Source organism: Diachasma alloeum, unplaced genomic scaffold (genome assembly GCF_001412515.2).
Source record: "Diachasma alloeum isolate Michigan unplaced genomic scaffold, Dall2.0 Dall_scaffold_00209, whole genome shotgun sequence".
In the NCBI taxonomy this organism is placed as follows: Eukaryota; Metazoa; Arthropoda; class Insecta; order Hymenoptera; family Braconidae; genus Diachasma; species Diachasma alloeum.
In genome coordinates this window covers 2,342,276-2,362,498 of record NW_021680374.1, presented here as the reverse complement: position 1 = coordinate 2,362,498, position 20,223 = coordinate 2,342,276, and the positions used below count along the sequence as shown (strand labels likewise).

Below are 20,223 nucleotides of genomic sequence, written 5' to 3'. Positions count from 1 at the left end.
ATTAAAAAATTCCTTACGAAGAGGCCCTATTTGATCTCAACATATCACAATTCCAGGAATATCCTGAACGAAGATATTCGATTAAAAAAATCATCTACCCATTGAAATAGTTTCATGCTCTACACGGAAAGTCCGCCTGTTCTCTTAAACTTCACAACTTCACCAGTAAAACGATCCACGATTTACGAAGTCATTAATTTTAATTGTTCTCATCATCATCTTGAACTAGAATAACGCAAATTACTTGCGCAGGAAAATCTGGGAATCTGCACGTGCTGGTTCTATAAATCCTGAAAAATTAATTTTCCATTTAGAAGGGGCCGCCGAAGTGATACCACCAGAGTTACTGTGTGAAATCCCCCCTCCCATAAACTCTCCGGATGTTAGAAGCAATCCCGGGAATTCTTCAATTTCCTCCTGAGGAATCTTGAATGTCTCAAATGAAATAATGCGCCACAATTTTTACATTTTTACATTCTCACCTAGTTTGTCTTGAAAATATTTTTAAAAAATGATTGGGGTAACTTTGTGAATATCTTTGCCATAAACTTGAGTCTCTATACTTGCAGTTTCGGTGTACTTTAATACTCAAGCCAGTTATGTACCTAAATTTACGTTGAGATTTTCCCCCTCTCCCTCTCCTTCTCTCAAACACTCTAATCCGGTTGAATCTTCCAAGTCAGTATGCACGTTTACATGAAGATTTAAATTGAAGCCTCAGACCACCTTGTCTCCGCGGTTTATACTGCAGTTAGTGTACACACTGCCTCCCCCACTCCTCCTTTTCCCCTTTTCCTATCTGTAAACCTCGCCTTTACCCCGGAATACATAACGCATTGAATGAAAAATTCTAAAAAGACAGCTCCAACGAAACTCTGTTCGTCTGAGAAAGTGTTTTCAAAGTTGAAAGTTTCGTGTAGAACATACCTCAGAGGACCCACCGAGTGGATTTTCTCAAGAAGTTGTTGACGAAACTGGGCAAGATTGGTTGGTTAAATAAAGTCACGTGTCACGTGAGACAGTCGGGAGAGAATAAAAAATTGGGAACATGAAAATGGGATACACCGCCCAGCGAGCTACAAACTTTTGAGAATACATGGAACACTTGAACATTGATGCATGCACAGCAACAACGAATGTCTGAATCTCACACACCTTTTGTAGACAGAACGGGTGCCTCAACACTTCAATTTACGTTTGAAATTCAGACGAATTTGGATTTTGTTCAGACGTTTTTTAGTGTCTGAAAAATGTCTACAAAAGGTGTATGAAGCTCAGACATTTGTTGTTGCTGTGTATTTTTTTTCGATATTTAAGAGAGACGGTGATCGCAATGTCTTGAAACACAGCTTTGGTTTCTCGGCGCGTCGCATAAATCAATCCTCGACTCAAGAAACTGACGTTTTCGTTATTTATTGCACTTGGGAGAATGCACAAGTGACGGGGCGGGAGGAGGCGAGGGGTCCCGAGGGTGACGTTGAATAGTAGGGTAATTTTCCAGGTGACAACCCACCATAACAATCTATTCCAATCAAAATAATTTGGAGATATTGAGCCCTGGAATTTTCAGGGGAAAAGCTCAAAGCGAAGTATTTTCCTGACAAGTCTTCATTAGCATTTGAGTCAGCAGCGACGCTATTAAGGCCTCTCAGTACCTCATTTCCGCTTGATACCTCTCGCTAACTTTGTATCAAGTTTTCACATCAATTTGTGCATCTGTCAGCGACCAACGCGTATGATTTTCCCCCAAAAGGACGAGTCCATCTCCTTCAACGGGAATTATATCCTCTGGCGAATTTGCTCTGTTGCACACATATATGAGCAAGATGGATTAGCCAAGGCATCACTGAGATAATAAGATTTATCGCTATCTAAGCAGAGTTCTTCATTGCACCCACCCCTCTGCCGCCCTTTCACTGTCCAACGGTACAGTTACTGTGCCAATTGTGCTGTTAGGAATTTCTTGAAATTTCAGTCACAGCTTCATCTGAATTCCCAATGTTGTGAGGTTGAATTTCATTTCAAATGAAAATGTTCATAAAATTGGGTCTTTCATATTGTGATAAAAGCTTGAATTTTCAAACTCATTGTGAAAATTAAACATCAAATCCAATTGATTTTTCAATAGACTGAGAATTCGGAAAAGTTTTCGCCTGAATTTTCCCAATTTTCAACATTTTTCAGTGCCGCGTGGATCTGAAAACAGAATTACTTGAATATCCAAGAAATTAACTGAGTCATCAGTGAAGAAATATACGGAAATTTCATGTGACTTTGTCGTTGGTAAAAATTTCAAGCACTTTCACTTGAAATTTCAGTATGCGTTCCATGAAATTTCTGCAAAGCCTTACATCCTTTCTCTCATGTTTTCATTATCCACAACTGTCAGACTTCAGTGCCATCATCACCCAATATGTCTGCCCAGGAAAACAGGATAAAAGAATCATTTGTCTATTTTTCTTTCTCGGCGATCTTATTTTTCTTTTGCATCGTCACTTGAGTTATGACCGACGAACGAAAATTAAACTGGAACTGTTTTTTTCGTACGATTTGGGAAAGAGAAAATGGGAATTTTTTAAATTTTCAATTGCGAGGGAAGATGAAAATATACGTGAAGAGAGGTAAATTTATCTGCTAGGTGTTCTCAACGGTATAGAGTATTTTCTAGGTTTCTGGCGCGCGGGGGGAGACGGGTCAACACAAACGCGGTATCGTAAAACGTCTCTTGCACGAGTTTTACTGCAATCCAGGAGGGGTGTAACGCCCACCAGGGTTTTTTCACTCAGCCCTCTCACTCGTGTATTCTTTCTTCTAACGCCCGGTTCTATCTCTCGCTAAAGAGATTAACTTGAATACCTCACCCTCGACGATGAAACGACCTAGTGATAATTCACGGGGGACAATAAATGGGAAATTTTGATGTTTTGGGTTTTTAATGTTTCAGTTATGATTTTTATTTTTTTTCATGGGAATTCGTAGAAACAACACGTAAAGTATTTTTTAAATTTTCCCTTAGATTTTAGAATAATTGATTGATCGAACGAAAATTTATCCAATGAGATCGTTTTGTCGACAAACAATCAATTGTATTTACTCGGATAAAACTACAATGGGAATGTGTTCCCTGACTTGTGCTAGATTCTTGATAAAGATCTATGATGGAAAAGAGGGAGTCGACGCGAGGGTATCTATGTTTATTGGCTCGACACTGGACAAAGGAAGAATGAGCTTTATTCCAATATTCCACTTTGTACCGATCTTTGCCTCCCGGGAATGTAAATGAAAGGGAAGAATACATATATGTATTTCTCGTACCAATCTGAATGAAATTTCATGTTTCATGTCTACAGTGAATCAATATTTCATAAGACCAGACGAACGGATGAAATAGGGAACGAGATAAAGTACATATTCGCACTTGAGAATTACTTATTTTTTAGAATAAATTATAGGGGAGGATGGGGCAAAACGGCCCCCCTTCAATCGTCAATATTTTCCGATTCAATAATCCGATTGGGATGAGTTAGAGCTCGTTTTGAAGAATGAAAAATTATCTTCAAAATGAAGTTGAAACTGGGAATTTTCACAATGTCATTCACAAGTTATTGACAATTGAAGGGGGGCCGTTTTGCCCCACCCTCCCCTACGAAGTTATAACTCTGCCCTTGTAATTTTGTTTCCGATACAAAAAATTAAAATAAAGGACAATTTGAAGAGAATGAGTTTATTTTTCTTGATTTCAAGTATCATGTCCGTGAGAAATTAAATTGAAAAACCCTAAATAACCGTGAAATTGACCCTAAAAAATCCGGAATGATAGCCTGGAATTTCATTAAACATTTAATTTACCGCGGAAGCCCCGTCAACGCGTCCACTTTTATTTAATTTCGTTCCACTCGTTGGCGCAATTAATGTCTACGAACATGAAAGAAAAAAGGAACAATGAAATTAAGAAGATAGAATGAGAAATTCAAGATGCGAACAAGTTGAATTTTATTTCACCCACGAATGAAAAGAAGCACCTCAAAAGCTCCCTCAATCTTCTCCGGAAAGTTCGATTGCCGAAGAAAACTGACTCGTGAAACAACTCCATTTCCCCACTCCCTTTTTTCACCCTTAACCTCTCCTCCCTAATCTATTTCCTTGTTTCGCATTGTCTCACTCCAGTCCTGTATTCCAGGGCATCTGGTGCGGACGGATAATTGCAGGACGAGAATTAACACTCGTTGCGAGTACATTTGTATTTATTCAGCCCCGTTCGTCGGATTATTTTTGTTTCGAAACCGTTCAATCAATTGACTGTACAGCTGAAGATCTCATAACGATGTGTAACGGTTTGAGTCAATGCATTCATCAATAAATACAACAGCACGTAAATACCACCGCAATTGTGTGACAATCAATTACACTGTAAATAGTGCTGATTCTACTGATTGACATGAAACAAGAAAATGGTGAATGACAATTTTTTGGGGAAAAAAGCCAATTCGTCCAGTATTGGCAAAGAGAAAATACGTTACTTACACGAAACGAATTTGTTTGAGGCAAAAGTTTAAATGGAGATATTTTGTTTACCTCAATTTCGTTTGTTTGTTTATTCTTTCAATTAAAATTGCTTGATTTTTCAATAAATATCTGAACGCATGCAAGTATGCAAAGTAATTCCATCTCCAATTTTACATTCGCCCCCACATTTTTCTCCACGTCCCGCTGTGGTCTGAAGATGAAAGCTGCACAGTCAGCTCGAAAAAAGGAATATAATTCCGAAATATACGTTTGTGAGGATAACACACTGTCTCCTGCCTCAAAGGCATCAATAACTAAATGCCGATGAAGGTAAATCCACTTTTTATTGGAGAAAATTTTCAAAGAGTCCACCCATCCGGTGGAAATGTGTACGATTGTCCGAATGTGAATGAAAGAAACATGAAGATGGAAAAAGCACTGGCAAAAGAGAATTTCCGCCCAAACCTGGGAATCTGTGTTGTGCTTCGGGCGTTTCCAGGTTTATATGCCTCTCGGACGACGTCATATTTTCATAAAAGAATTAAAAAAGAATGAACACACCAGGAATTTCAAAAAAAGTTATTGATCAACGAGACAATCGAGGAATGTCACTGAAATTTTCAAATAATTTATCAGAAAGAAGCTTCCAATAAACGGAAATTGGAAAATTTCCTCTTTTTACAACTTAATTGACACAAAACGTGATAAAAAAAGGAAAATCAAGTGTTTGACAAGTGCTGTAACGCAGCGGATATTACCACCCGTCATTTCCTGTCTTCCAGACTATCTGTCGGAAGTATTGTCGCCTCCGATTATAGCGAACTGCTGCCTGCAAACAGTTGACAATTGAGTTCTAATAAGAGTATGAGAGATATTGGACGAGAGTGGTGGCATTAAAACCCGTCCTAACAAAGACTATAATAACTCAAAGACGGTTGGAAAATCGTTAATATTAGGAGGAAAATATGATCGCTGACATAAACCGCATCGAAGGCCACTGGAAGAGAAATGTAAACATCGTTAACTCATCGTTAATTGTTTTTAAATCGTAATTTAATTACAGAAATCGGAAAAATCAACAACACACGATGATTTTGTTTTTTCATTCTTGTGGTTTGGAATTAATTGGACATGATTAAACTATATTAGGAGATTAAATACTAGTGACAAAGGAGAATTATTAATACAAGTTTAAAACAATGAAAAAAATTTTTGTCTTTTTGTTCTTTTTACTTCAAAATGGAACCGATTTTATTATCTGATTAAAATTTTGTTTTTCAATTCGTGAATCATGTTCACGATTCACATTAAAAATTTCCTGCTCTCTTTATTTGAATTGAATGAACGTCATTTGAATCAAATCAATTCTCTATTAGAATCAAACAAACGATGTATTTGCTCTAAATAAAGTTCATTTAATTCAAATAAACCATTTTCCAGCGTGTCCAAGAGGGAAATTGCTAGAGCTACACTGCACAGTACAAATATACGGAAAACCGAAACAAAGCGTGAAAAAATTCTCCTCGTAGTCGACATCTACATCTGTTTCATTCGAAAATAACAAAAAGAATGGAAGCAAAAAATGAAGGGAGCATACAGGAAAAATGGTGGATGAGCACGAATCAAAATGTAGAGAGGAGAATCTGACAAACTATTCTTTACGAATTCATTTCGACAGGTATAATCTTGAATCACATCTACAAATATGACACTTTTTTGCATGGAAAAATTTGAAATTCCAATTTCCTGCGAATGAAAAATGGGGGAAGAAAATAGAGAGAAAATGACGAAATCAGTGAATAAAAAGAATGTTGAAACAAGCTCATTCTAAATTGCAAATAATTTTGCGAATATCCTCGTTAGGACTGAGAAGCCAACGTGAAAATCCTAAACAATTGAATTATTGATTTCCATCGTCCGACATTCATGAATTATTTCGAGGATCCTTTGCCTAAATTCCCCGCAGCTCCTAACGACTTTGAAGGCCATCAATCACCATCAAAGACAAATCGACAGACATGCCCTCAGTTGGAGATAGCCTGGTGTGAAATTTTCGCGAAAGTTTCTGTGTAAAATTAAATTAAAGCGTCAACGCAATGAAACCACCGGAGAGAGCGAAAAAAGGAAAACAAAAAGAGGAAAGGCATTCGCGTAGCGAACGATCGATGCCCATTGCCCATGCCATACGCAGATATTTTCTCGCGAGCTGCTGATAGCGCGAGTGGTTGGGATTCACTCCTACAATGAATCGCTATTAGTCATCATCCCAATTCCATAATATTACAGAACGGGGGATTGCCTTTTCTCCAGTTGGAGATGGAGAACGCAGTTCATCCGCAATAACTCCCGTTTCTCTGGTCTTCAAGCGCAATAATCTTCATCTACATTTAGTAATTGCACCGTTTGATCGTTAACTACAGCAGTTGACCAAGTTTTATGGGTTTATTCAATTCCACTATTTTTAATTATTTTCCATGTGCTAATGTCGTGAAAAAGACATAATATTCCATTAAAAAGCCATTTCTATTTCCATTAAAAATGTATTTTTCTTCGTAAACTTGAAAGTAACTCTCTAATAAAAAAAATGGAAAATAATATTTTTCATTTTTTTTATTGAACGATGATAACAAAAAAAACAAAATAAATCATGAAAAAAATAATACATTGATCAATTTATTGCCGTTTCAAATGAAATGAAAATAATTGAATTTTTCCTCTGTATTTTTTTTCATTTCTTTTGACACAAACACGTTGTTGCACCAACGAGATGGGATGGGTCGTTTCTATTTCAACTATCAACCTTCCAACCATCTCGTAACCGGGGTTGCCTCTTCGCCGTTACAATACAAGTGGTATCAGCAATACATGGTCAGACCAGCATCGTTTATGCTGCGATTTAATCCGATCAATTAAAACGCCTGATTATTCTACTGCATAAATGCATAGAGAAAGGGGAAGAGACAGTGGTGGGAAATGGCCGAGGGTTGGCCAAACCCAGATTACCCATTTCCGCAATTAAAATTATTTTCCCAGGGTTGAAACTATTCGGTAACACAATACGAATCACCGCAAAATGCCCAATTCTATCAGAAAAAATATCTCTACTCACCGGGTGACAGTTGGATTCACTCCAAGTACAACAATTTTTACTCAAAACTCCGTTGAACAAATTAAAAATGTTTTTCTTTCCTCGTGTCCGGGTGGAAACATTGCGAATCACTGTGGTTTGGGTAATATTGCTCGAATTATTTTCTCAGGCTTGTATTCTTTTTCTTGTACTCAGGGTAGTGGTCTAACGGACGAGGAAGGATTCACGTGACGAACAAAACTGTACGCGCGCCTCAGCGATACTGGCCAACTCACGAATCCCGCGTCGGGACGCTCGAGCGCACCGCGCGTACTCGAGACACCCGCCTATCAGAATACGATCGCTCATGTGGCCCGCGATCTACGAAAATCCATCAAGGGCTAGGCTGTCGCGCACACCCACGCCGAAGCTTTTATCTGAATGGCAATCTTTGTTTAAAAAAAACGCGACATTACTGCCATTTGTTTATTGAATTTTCAATAAATCTGGTGAAGGCCAGCAGTTTCTGTGAATCGCTAAAATCGTTAAAAAAATTCGGTAGCAAAGTGGTCAAAGGGTTTAAGTCGACTGACCTCCCGGTTGAGTTTTGGAGGAATATTTCCGCATCTAAGGGATTTTAATCATTTAATTTTAAATATATTTAAATATTCAATTTTTCATTTTCATCGATTTTTAAATCTGTAATACTTGATACTCTCGTTTTTTTGCAACGAAGCTGTCGGGAAGTACTCGAGCATCTTAAAGCTCTTGGAGTCCTACTATTGAAACAATTATGACAGGCACAAATACATTCATCGACTTTCTCTCTAAAATGTCAATTATAGATTGAAACGTGACTATTCCCGCTGTATACGACATTTCCATTTGTTCTTCCAGTCACTGTGCTACATACCCTGAATCATTCCATTCCGACTCCCTGCGTCTCCCTCCCTTTTATTATTAAGTTTTAAAAAAAGGAAAAAAATCGGTGAAAGTGGGGAAGGAGAATGGGAGAGAATTCTAATTGCAGAAGCTTTTGTTTCAGGGAAATTGCGGTGCCACTGTGGGCGATTCAAATTTCGACATTTCCCAGGGGGGATTAAATTAATGGTCATTTTCTCGCGATGGGATCAGGAACCCCAATCATTACAATTTCTATCCGCAGATAACGATGGAATAAGACAAAATGTTTCATAAATATTTGGAAAATTTTCTCGTATTTAAAAAAAGTGCAATTGTCGACGATTGTTTATTCTTATTTTCTTTCATTATTTGGCAATCATCACACCGAATAATTTGGAGCGGATGAAAACTGGAGGAAATGATATTTCAACTTTTTAGAATATAAAAAGAAAAACGGTACGATGCAATTAAGAACATTTTTGTATTTCATACTACGAACAAGTGAATGACATTGATGCTGGCAGTTAATTTCAGTCACTACTCTCGGCGGGTACTCCACGGGGTTTGTGCATGTTTTTATTTGGTCATTATTCAATAGAAGGTCGTCCACTCGTCGACGACCGCCGTCAATTTGAGACTCCGGATAATCAACAACTCCACTTCCGCTTTTTTTTCAGGTCACCAATTTCTCATTCCTTACAACTCCAATTTCTACAGTTGAACGAGGGAGTTGATTATGGATTTTTTCAAGCAACTATTTCACAAATTGAACATTTCCTTTCCTAATCGGGGACATGTCGTCTTTCCCTCGAGAGTTTGATGTGATTGCAAATTGCGAGCTCTGAAATATGAACGGAAGTTTCGTCTTCAATGTCATTGAGTTCTCAAGAGAAGGGGAATGTTTTTTGAAATTACGAGTAATACTCTTGAGATGAGGGGATTTTTACCCTTGTCAATGGAAAATCGACAGAGATGTTGATTTTTCATTAAACGATGAAACTCAAAGGCTTTTATTATGAGCTGATCCCGGGGCTTATCCATCACCGCAGTCCAACGCTGCCAGCCCTCAGATATCGTTTCATCTGTCTTGACAAAACCTACGAAAAGAGTATGTGAAAGTAAACGACAACCTCTCGGATAAAATCTCCAATCTCCAGGCGTAATAACTCGAGAATTATGCGCCCCCTTTCGACATTTCTCATTTTCCATTTTCTTTATTTCCTTCATCCACTTGTGTCATTCCCACCCACTACTCACCACTCTCATCACTCCCTTCCTTCCAACGGGGCGGGTTTTTTTTTTCAATTTTCCACGTATTCAGTGGGACTCGGATAATGATAAGCGAATCAGGAAACGAGTGGACCCCAACGAGATTTCAATCATCCTGAAAAAGAGCACGTGGGTGGACGGAAATAACTGGAAAAGTTTTTTGCCAATTACTTGTGCCCGGAAGAGATTTTCACAAATTAAAGCTCTCGTCAATTGGATTCTAACGGAATATTCTGTTTTTTATCATTAGCGACATTTTTCAATTGCATTTCAATTCATCTAATGAGTAATAAATCTACAGAGACCAAGAGGATGAATCAAAATTGCATTTGACGGGAGGAAATTTAGAAAAAATAGGAAAAAAGCTTTGTGACATTTTCCCGCGAACAAAAACGAGAAATTAAAAAATAGGGATATTTATGAGCTTCTAAGAGGAAAAACCTGTCAAATTTCGGATGTTCAAAAAATGGATTAACGCCCATGAAGCATGACGAGTAGAAAACGCATCGGTGTGTGTTACCTCCCCACCACGGATTCTCACGCTCAAGAAAAACATTGATCCACCCTCACGGAGATTAATATCTAGTCAAAGGGATGACTAAAACCCTGTAATTATTCCAGCGCTAAAAATAAAAGCGGAGCTGCGAGCCCCCGTTGGTTTCGATTGAATCAACAGTGTCAAAAGGCCTTATTAATTTGAATCACCTCGAGGAAAACGACATCATTAATCCCCAATTAGCAGACCTGCCCAATATATTTGAATATCAAAAATTTATCTCGAGACACATCAGTGATCAGTAGGAAATGAGGGACAACAGAATGAGCCCCGACTGACATATTCTCACGGAAGGAAAATTTTTTCCAGAAGGAATAACACTAGAGTGATACATTGTGTATCTAAATGTTCCGGGCTGGCAGCTGTCCAGGAGGAGGGATTACACGTCAAATCGCCAGATACAAACAACCCCCTCCTCACTGTAAACTGTTTACAAGTTGCACGCGCCACTTGCATAATTCATGCAAACCAGCTTCAAAATTTACGGTTTAAGCGTCAACCCCATCAAAGGGAAATCCACTGATATTAGTGATTCCCACAACTGCCGCAAGACACTTCTGCATTACTTGGAAAATCGATTTAAACGTAGAAATTAATCACTTCTCATTCACTGTAGGAAGTTCCGAACGAGCTTCGAAATGGTTGGAGATCAGAGCACTGAGAGGACTTTAATTGATTCAATTACGAGAATCTATTCTACGGAGGAAGATTCTCTCCGGGAGAATGTACGTGACGATGGATTGATATGGCTCAACCGACTTGACACGCTCTGACAGATTTTTTTTTCTGTCTCAATATTGAGGGCACTTGCAGATTTTTGTGTAGTGGAAAAATGAAATGGTTGATAGCGATTTTTGGGAGGGAAAATTAATCTTTTTTCTTGATTCGTTTTTTGCCCTTTCTTTTATGCTAACGAGGTGAAGTTAAGGGACCGTTGAAATATCCTTGTTTTATATCATGCATCATGAATTTAAGTGATGCATCCTAATTATCCGAGTACTCATTTCAAAGAGTTGCAGAATATTCTCAAAAATGGAATATTTTAAAAATTATTCAAGATGCTTCTCATTACTCACCCCTCGCCGTCTAATCATCCGAATCAGCCCTAAAAATCCACGTCCCTCATTTAATATCACTCATCACGCACAGCTTTGTCACCTCTCTTGTTACGTGCCTCAGTAATTATCGAATCATTGTTAATTTTACGGGGTAGCTTTGGTATTGTCTACCACATGCAGCAGTCGACACGAAGCCCTTGACATGACTCCCCCACCCGAGGGTATACTAATCAAAAATAATGGAATTAACACAAAACCGTTATTAAGATCACAGAGGGAATGTTTACCCACCGCAGGCAATTCTACGCAACCCTGCATTCGATAATTCGAACAACGAGTCATTATCTTATTATTTTTATTTTCATTATCATTTACATTTTTTTAATTCAGAGGACGAGCCGAAATAACTTATTGGATGCATGGGCATGAGGGTAAAGGAATAACTCAAATATTTATCTTGTGGTAGCCACCACTAAATCATAAAATCCCTACTCTGCACTTCCGTAATGAAACGACAAATATGAAGAAGAAAAACATGAAAACGAAAATTGTTCCTCTCCTGTGACCAGTTTCCTGGACATTCAGTTGGACTGGGAATGCATGCCGACAGTGAGGGCTGTTCGAGGGGTTTGAAATCGATCTCATCGACAGCTCGAGTGCGACGAGCAAGACGACATAGAGAAGGGACGAGGAATGTCGTGTAACGCCTTCTCCTGGGGGCAATGAGTGCGCGAACTCAAAGCGACTTAATTTTAAAAGGAGGCCCGTAAGGCGGATACAGTGAATTAAGAAAATGGAGAACATTTTTATTAATATAAAAAAAATACAGCATTCGCAATGATCAAATAAATTTACAATTAAAAATGAAACGGATTTAATTCATTTCCTCCTCGATTTCTTCCGAGGGAGTGAAGTACATGGAGTCGATGAAGGACCTCGTTAAATCCTCCACCACAGTCCGGTCGGCGATGGTCTGACTCATTCCATACATCGCGAACTAAGATTAAACAAATAATAAATATTTGACTCGAGAGATGATTTGATAACTATCAGAAGTTCAATAAAGATTCATATTGTTAAAAAAGGTAACTACCATTCCTTCAACGGGCTCCTCAGGATGCTTCTTAATCTCCACGAGAATATTTCTCACGTCATGTAAAAATTCATCAGCAATGCCGGCCTGAGTATGAACATGAGTAACACAAATGTGAATAGCACTGGGAAACTGGAGGACATTGAGGTTCCATCCCCTGGTGTTGAGACCCTCAGAGAGTCGATAAATGTGGAATTGATGAGAGCCAAGGGCGATAACAGAGGTAGCTGGAGTACCAAAGATGAATATCCCATCCATTTTTCTCAGTCTGAAAATTAATTAAATAATTGAAAGGCGATCACTAGATATCCAGGAATGAGGGCAGTTCAAGGGATGCATTATTGACGCACTCGGTTTCTATATATCTCGTGGTTTCAATTATTTTTTTCGTCGACTCCAAGTAGCCACTGTACCCAAAGTGCATGAGTGAAGCCCAACAGGCAGCGATTATTCCACCAGTTCGTGAGCCATTGACAGTTGGTGAACCGTAAATACCGCCTGGCCAGTCTGTTGTGATAGTGAACTGATAGTGCCGGTATTTTTTATCTCTGTAGAGGATTACCGATGAACCTTTTGGTGCATATCCATACTACGAAAATGAGAATTATTTTGAAATTCAATAACGAAATGTAAATGCATTGAAAAAGTTTCAGTTTTATTTTCAGAATTACCTCCCTGAATATTTAATGTTTTTGCAATGTTTTCCTGAGTTCAAAGACAAGTTTAAGCTAAAAATAATTCAACTACTTGATAAATAATCTCATAAACTGATATTTAAGCACCTTATGCGTGTCTGCTGAGATGCTAGTCACTCCCGGCAACTTGAAGTCAAACATTGGCACACTGAAGCCAGCATCAGGCATAAAACAGAGTAAAAATCCACCCAGGCATGCATCAACATGCACTGGGACATTATACTTGACTCCCAGCTCTGAGATCGCCTCAATATTGTCAAAAGTGCCATAAGGAAAATTTGGAGTTGAGCCAACGAGCTAAAAAAAATAAAATCATAAAATCTCTTTTATCGCAACAATGTTTTTTTAAGATCCTGATATCTTACCATAATTGTGTTCTTATTTATAGCCCTCTCCATATCATTGATCTTGACAGTACAACTGTTTGGATTCATCGGCACTGTCCGAACCCTGATATTCAAGTATTGAGCAGCTTTGTCGAAAGCAGAGTGAACAGTCGATGGGACCACCATTTCAGGATTTTTAATTCCCTTAACATCTTTTGCGTAATCTCTGTAAGCCTTACAGGCTAATAAAATAGATTCCGTCCCTCCAGTTGTCATCTGAAACGATAAAATGTGCCTATTGTCGACAAAAAACATCCCCGAGAGTGAGGATTACTACAAATTTCAATAATTTAATTTAATTTTTTGAAAATTTAATTAAATTCAAGTGATTTAAGTAAATTTAAGTTGAAACACCATCTCCACTTTCTATTTTCTCCTATTTATTCAAAAGTAGAATAAACTCACAGTTCCACAAGACGCCTCATCTCCATGAAACAATTTGCATGAGATCCTCACAACCTCAGCCTCCATTTTGCAGACACCAGGAAATATATCTGGATGCAGTGGATTCGTATACGAGGCAATTCCATAAACCTCGGACAGCAATTTAATGAGCTTCTCGTCGTATCTGTAAACAGCGCCTGACACTTTGCCATTCTGCCAGTCAAATTCACCTGAAAGACACGGAATTTTGCTTCACCTTCTGTGAATCACAAAAATTATGTTAAAAATGCGGAAAATATTGAGTTACCCAATTCAATGTACTTCCTAACTTCTCCAAGGACCTGCTCGTGAGCCAAACCATTGAGCGGCAGTTTGGTGACAAAGTCAACGTCCTTCACTCTCTCCAAGGACTCCCTCTCAAATGTGCAATTCAACGTATCCAATTCATTCTGTATTTTCTCGCGAACTGACGGAAGGCATCTGACTAATCTGAATATCTTTTTTTTTCCTCGCTCGACGAGACTCTCGTCCTGGTGCAAAAAGTTCCACAGCCAGACTGCACTCAAGACTGACCCTGTCGTTATTGTGACAATTTTCCAGGGCTCCTGGTCTTTGAATGTGTCGTTTACAAATCCTTTCACAGTATCCATCGCCGATTTATGTGTATTCTCTTCAGTAGTTTTGGTTTGAATGAGTTGAATTATATTATTTTAGGAATTTCGTCGATATTTCCTTGTAAAATCGCAAAGTTCCAAGACTACTCTACTCTGAATTGTGGAAGAAGTTAAAAATTGACGCTAAAAATTGTTACATAACAATGAAATGCTAAGCAGTCCACTCCTATCTCACTGTTATCACTCAACAACAGATAATGAAAAAATACTTGATGGCGCAAAAAACACTGATTTTTATCGAGACAATAATACGATTTAATCGGTAACAATTTAAAGATTTTTAACTTGATGAACTGAATTGAAAGATAACACTTTGCAGGTGTGAACTATCACGAATTTGGAAATTTGTGGCTCTTGTGGGTTGTTAATCAGTATTTTTTCCCACAATTTGTGAGCTTGACTTATTAAGTTATTTTAATTTGAATTTCAACCTCGATGAGACAAAATATTTCACTTCAAATTCATTATTGACTTGAATTTCCAAGAATTACTTGTTTTTTAATATTTAATTCAGAAGAAAGGAAAAGGTAAATGATTCTCTCACCTGCAAATGACGAGGTCCGTCAATTTGTGCGTCTGCGAGCGAAATTCGAATTTCACAACAATGCTCAAGTAAAAATAAACGATAACAGGTGTTCTCGGAACGGTCAGCAATTGGCGTATGACTATACGTACTGGCGGTGACCTAGAGACCAACAGCTGATTTACACGAGAGAGACAGGGAGAGTCTGGCAGGTACTGCCGCCAGAATTGTGTGTGGAGAGCGGCGCGAACACTGTTTGAATTCTCCGCGGGAATGGCATTTTTGAATAATTAATTAATAATGATAGGAATAGATGACAGAAATTCCACGGGGACATTGAAAATGTCACGATCGTAGGCAAGATTCCAATTGGTATACTATCCGAGTCAATCACCGCAATTTATTTATAATATTCAATTTTTACCTCCCGTTGCTTGAAATTCTTTGTTTATTTTCCGGTAATTTTTTTGTTTGGTATTGAGATCTCCCATTACTCTTCGAAAATCGATAGCCAGGCAATTCGTGCTATCAGGGCAACCACCTGCCTCGTGACGCCCAACAAAAGACAACTGTTTTGCATGTCACGAGCAACAAGTGCAGAAATACCGGTTATATGATGATGGTAGGGGGTGAATTCCCTCTTTTCTCCCCTATCGTAAATGACTACCTCAAACCAATTGCCTGAAACAAATCAAAACTAACAAAATACTTGAAACAAAATCCCACTGTACATGAAATTTTTTTTTTTGCGAAGTCCGCCAATTAGACACGATGAAATCGTCTTTCCAGGGATGATTGTGAAGAGTGCAGAGGGAATCCGTCGGAACTGGCTTCTCAGATCCATTGACTTTGTCGTCTGTCGACAGTAACGAATCCATGAAGATCAGAATAATATTAGCCACTGCGGGCTAAATTAATAATGGGAATAATTCAGTAGCGAACTGGTAAACCGGTTCAAGTCAATTTTGACTATTTGCCAGTTTTCAATGAATATCTTGGAATCTAAGGGAGATAGCAAAATTTTTGTTACGACCTTTTCCGTAGAGCCAATTGAGAGCTATAACAAATGTGATTACGAAAATTTCGCTATCTCCCTTAGATTTGGAAATATTCCTCAAAAACTCAACTGGAGATTAGTCGACTTAAACTGTTTTACCACTTCACTACTGAATTGAAAACTCCGTCGAGGTAGATGATATTTAATATCGAGTTATCGAATTATCTCGCCCAATCCATCACGGCATTGTCGTAGAGAATATGAAATTTTACCCAAAAATTACTCGATTCTGAAATAATCAATATCAAGTTTTTACGGTTTACCCCTTCCCTACATAAATGATTCATCACCGTAATTAACTGAATATTGTTAAATCGATACTCATAATCCTCGCTGTTCGAGTGGAGTTGAAGGTGACATTGAGCTTGAGTCATCAATCATATTGAATGACACCCTATGAAATCAAAGTCTTCTTAAAGAAATTGAATAGAAATGCCCTCAAACATATTGATTCCTTCTTGAACTCCTCAGGATTGAATATTTGAAGAAGTGATGTAAATCGTTACGAACAGTACCTAAAGAATTATTTTGTCAACACATTTGTATTTCTGTAATTTTTTTATAGCAGAAAAATAGTGACAGAGTGCTTATCAACTTTTCTTGCGCCCTTGAATCGCCGGTGGATAGCGCGCCTTTTACCTTCAGCGAAGCAAAGTTCAACCTTCAACAGTTATTCAATATACCATATCAAATGGGCTATCCACAATGTTTTGAGAAACATTGACTGAAGCTTCATAAACATTTTCAATGTCGGTCTAGTGAAAATTAATTGATTATAAACAGCGAGGAAAACGCGGCTAATAAACGTTTTAAATGAGCAGTTTTTGATTCTCACTCAAAAAATAGGACGTATTGTTTTAAAAGTGTATGAATGACCGATTAATCGACTATTTAGGGAGAAGTTGGACGCGGGTAGTGGGGATGAAACAACCAGAGGGAAGCCGCATTCGTTCAACACCTCAATTCAGTAGTCAAGTCTGTTCTGTCCAGGCGCAGTGGCCAATCTCTAGGTAAACTTCGTCCAACTAAACTCACTATTTTATCAAACCCCAATTAATAATCAAATGCTACCTGACACGAATATAAAGTGCACTGTGTACACGCAATTGGATTAATCTACTGATAAATTTATTGATAAATCCATCGATTCTCGAATAAACCATTTAAGTGATTTAACACTCGTGTTTTTCTCCGCACTGTGTATGACCGCGTCATCACCTGTTCCAGTGTGTTATGCAATCGTGACATCATCTGAATAATTCATTATTCTCCTGTTGACACTTGACAGGTTGAAGAACAACAAAAGGAGACGTATTTTTTTTTTTGAGACGTAAATTGCAGTGGAACCTATTTTTCGCATTTAGAAAATCAAATCAACAAATTTTATGTTCTTAATAATTTTGAAAAAATTCCAATACTGTTTTAATATTTTAATTTTTTATTGTCAGGGATTTATTTTTTATTTACAGTGGGTTTGTTTTTTACACTTTGAGGTCAATGAATTGTTAAACAATCTCAGTAAACACGTACATGAGTGCCTTATCTGATGATACCTGCGCCCCAACGCTACTATTTTCTAAATGCTGTTCCCCCTCAGCTCATGACAGACAAAACAAACATTCCATAAATAAATAATGCGTTGAAATTGAGTACGCAGTGGAATACCTAGGGGTAACTCTCGGCAATACAGACAGGAGGGTCCTCCCATTTTTTTCTCCTCATTGCGTAGCGCGCAATGAGGATCAATAGAACACATGCGCTCTCCGCATGCCCAGATTTTCTTCCGTCACAAGCTCCAGAGTACCTAGACACTACAGCTGTTGTCATATACAAACCCGTCATCAACAGATTTAAGTTGAGAGTCCCAATAGAAACGGAGTGAAAACTACAAATCAGTAGTGAAGCGGTAAACCGAGTTAAGTCGATTTTGACTATTAGCTAGTTTTTGCTGAATATTTCGGAATCTAAGAGAGATAGCAAAATTTTTCTCATAACTTTTTTTATAACGCTTTATTGGCTCTACAAAAAAGGTCATGACAAAAATCTTTCTATCTCTTCTAGATTCCGAGATATTCGTCAAAAACTAGCCAATAGTAAAAATCGACTTGACCCGGTTTACCGCTTCGCTACTGAAATCTTTCTTCGAAATAAAAAAAAAAATTTTTGGGTGAATTCCGAAGTCATTTACTTTCATTCCAAGGTTTTTAGAAGTAATTACCCGTTAATAGAGTCAACGAACAACTCACGTAATTCATCTATTTATAGATATGAAATAATCGTGGCCTTCGTAGCCCAGTGAGAGCGTTAAATCATTTTCTATTTCCGCTTTGCGTGCGTTTGAAGCTTAACGATTTTTTGTGCCTCAATTCTTCAGGCAATTATGGAGGGCGAAAAGCCGACAAATGGTACCAGTAACTCCGTGGAGAATGTGAGTAGTGAGATTGCAAATGTGAAAATTGAAAATGGAACGGAAAAGTCTGCACCCGGAAGTCCATCCCCCGGATCGGGGACGGGAACGGCGGCGGCGGGGGCTAGTGTATCGATAGCAACGAATTTCAAAGCTTTTTCGAAATTTGGAGATACAAAGAGCGATGGCAAACACATTACGCTGAGCCAGAGTGATAAATGGATGAAGCAGGCGAAAGTCATTGACGGAAAAAAGATCACTACCACTGATACTGGGATTTATTTTAAAAAACAAAAGTGAGCGATTAAGAACAAAAATGTTAATTCACGAAATTGGTAAATATCAGAGTAAGGGAAAATAACATTTTATTAATCACAAATTATTTCCAGATCAATGAAACTGAGTATGGAGCAGTACAAAGCATTTTTAGAAGAATTAGCAAAAGCAAAAAAGATTGAGCTCTCGGAGATAAAAAGTAAAATGGCGAGTTGTGGACCACCTGGATTTACATCTTCAGCCGTTGTTAGTATTTGAATTCTTCTCATCTCCTTTGATTCTAAAACTGAAGGATTTTTATTCCTTCTCTCATCCGTATTGCAGGGTGCTAAAGCCGCCTCGGCCGTTGACAGACTGACGGATGTCAGTAAATACACGGGCTCTCACAAGCAGCGCTTCGACGAGACCGGAAAGGGCAAAGGCATCGCCGGAAGAAAGGATATACCCGACGCCTCCGGTTATGTGCAGGGGTACCAAAACAAAGATACGTACAAAGGGCAATAGTTCCGCCCGGGGAATCCCCCGGATTTGCCTCAACGATGAAAATTCCTGATTTCTTGAAATTAATTTTCCGTTTATCGGAGCAATAAATTGAGCCGATGAGCTCTGTTCAAGGGTTATCGTGTTGGACACGATACAAATTACGTGGCGAAGACAGTTTATGGCAATGAGCCAATTAAAGCCATCCACCCACTGAGATATTTATATTTGAATCGAGTGAGAATTATTCGAGCGAAATTCTAACTTTGCAATATCAAAGTTAAATCTTTGAAATAATTATTAATCTTTTCAATTATTTACATCAACTTTGATTATTTAGAATTAAATGCCTCTGATGATGGACTAATGGAAAATATCTTTCAACTGGAAAAAATTGTGATAAATACTGTGGAGAGAGATGATCGGGAGAATAACTTTTTGTACATTATTTCGAGAATATTTTAGCATTTTCCTGGCACAAACCCGCTGATATCAAAAATATTAGCAGAATAATTGAATTAATTTCAATACTCAAATAACAATTCTCTAGATTTGAATAAATTAATCACTGGGTGCACAATTTCCCCTCCCGAAAATGCAATCAATAATTCTCATCTGCAATCCTCAATAGCGTCTCGGAATGGTCTCGAGTCATCATTCCCCTTAATCTCCATGAAGAATGAGGCAATCACATTCGTCACGTGTAATTAGACATAAGTATCATTAACTCTGCAGGCATAGAGTATACCTTTTCCGTGATACACCTCAGTGTAGAGAACATGTTTATCAATCACACTTGTTAAAAAAGAAAAAAAAGAAACCAAAAGAATTAATGAATTGAATAAATATATATGGCACAAGGCTAGATGAGAAAAACACATTAATTTTA

The 20,223-nt window shown here is 38.1% G+C and overlaps 3 protein-coding genes across 10 annotated transcripts in view; 1 reads left to right on the top strand and 2 right to left on the bottom strand.

The window, feature by feature from the left end:
* The window catches only part of LOC107036472 (tachykinin-like peptides receptor 99D), a 55,619-nt gene extending 47,788 nt beyond the window's left edge, over positions 1-7,831 (bottom strand). For both annotated transcript variants that reach the window (XM_015254449.2, XM_015254447.1), the window contains exon 1: positions 7,616-7,831. The gene's annotated coding sequence lies outside the window, so the exon portion shown is untranslated. The remainder of the gene's footprint in view (positions 1-7,615) is intronic.
* A 4,313-nt stretch (positions 7,832-12,144) lies between these two features.
* Positions 12,145-15,298, bottom strand: LOC107036464 (sphingosine-1-phosphate lyase). Of its 2 annotated transcripts, XM_015254430.1 has the most exons (8): positions 15,136-15,298; positions 14,225-14,587; positions 13,939-14,147; positions 13,513-13,749; positions 13,235-13,444; positions 12,803-13,041; positions 12,453-12,720; positions 12,145-12,356 (listed from the first exon to the last, which is right to left on the bottom strand). In XM_015254430.1, the coding sequence occupies exons 2-8, from the start codon at positions 14,565-14,567 to the stop codon at positions 12,234-12,236; spliced, it is 1,629 nt and encodes a 542-aa protein (XP_015109916.1). In that variant the 5' UTR covers positions 14,568-14,587; positions 15,136-15,298; the 3' UTR covers positions 12,145-12,233. The 2 variants fall into 2 exon arrangements, with proteins under 2 accessions (XP_015109916.1, XP_015109918.1); XM_015254432.1 differs by lacking the exon at positions 15,136-15,298 and having other exon boundaries at positions 14,225-15,126.
* Positions 15,299-17,096: 1,798 nt separating this feature from the next.
* Positions 17,097-20,218, top strand: LOC107036461 (TPPP family protein CG45057). 6 transcript variants are annotated; one of them, XM_015254424.1, is made up of 4 exons: positions 17,097-17,181; positions 18,546-18,874; positions 18,968-19,100; positions 19,179-20,218. In XM_015254424.1, exons 2-4 carry the CDS (start codon positions 18,552-18,554, stop codon positions 19,356-19,358), a joined length of 636 nt encoding a protein of 211 aa, XP_015109910.1. In that variant the 5' UTR covers positions 17,097-17,181; positions 18,546-18,551; the 3' UTR covers positions 19,359-20,218. The 6 variants fall into 6 exon arrangements, with proteins under 6 accessions (XP_015109910.1, XP_015109912.1, XP_015109913.1 ...); XM_015254426.2 differs by lacking the exon at positions 17,097-17,181 and adding an exon at positions 17,891-18,077; XM_015254427.2 differs by lacking the exon at positions 17,097-17,181 and adding an exon at positions 17,891-18,086.
* Positions 20,219-20,223: the final 5 nt, after the last annotated feature.

Coding starts and splice junctions, on each gene's coding strand:
- LOC107036464 (XM_015254430.1), bottom strand. CDS start 14,567: ATGGATACTGTGAAAGGATTTGTAAACGACACATTCAAAGACCAGGAG. Junction 13,750..13,938: donor ATGAGGCGTCTTGTGGAACT/GTGAGTTTATTC, acceptor TTATCGTTTCAG/ATGACAACTGGAGGGACGGA. Junction 13,445..13,512: donor TAAATAAGAACACAATTATG/GTAAGATATCAG, acceptor TATTTTTTTTAG/CTCGTTGGCTCAACTCCAAA.
- LOC107036461 (XM_015254424.1), top strand. CDS start 18,552: ATGGAGGGCGAAAAGCCGACAAATGGTACCAGTAACTCCGTGGAGAAT. Junction 18,875..18,967: donor ATTTATTTTAAAAAACAAAA/GTGAGCGATTAA, acceptor AATTATTTCCAG/ATCAATGAAACTGAGTATGG. Junction 19,101..19,178: donor GATTTACATCTTCAGCCGTT/GTTAGTATTTGA, acceptor TCCGTATTGCAG/GGTGCTAAAGCCGCCTCGGC.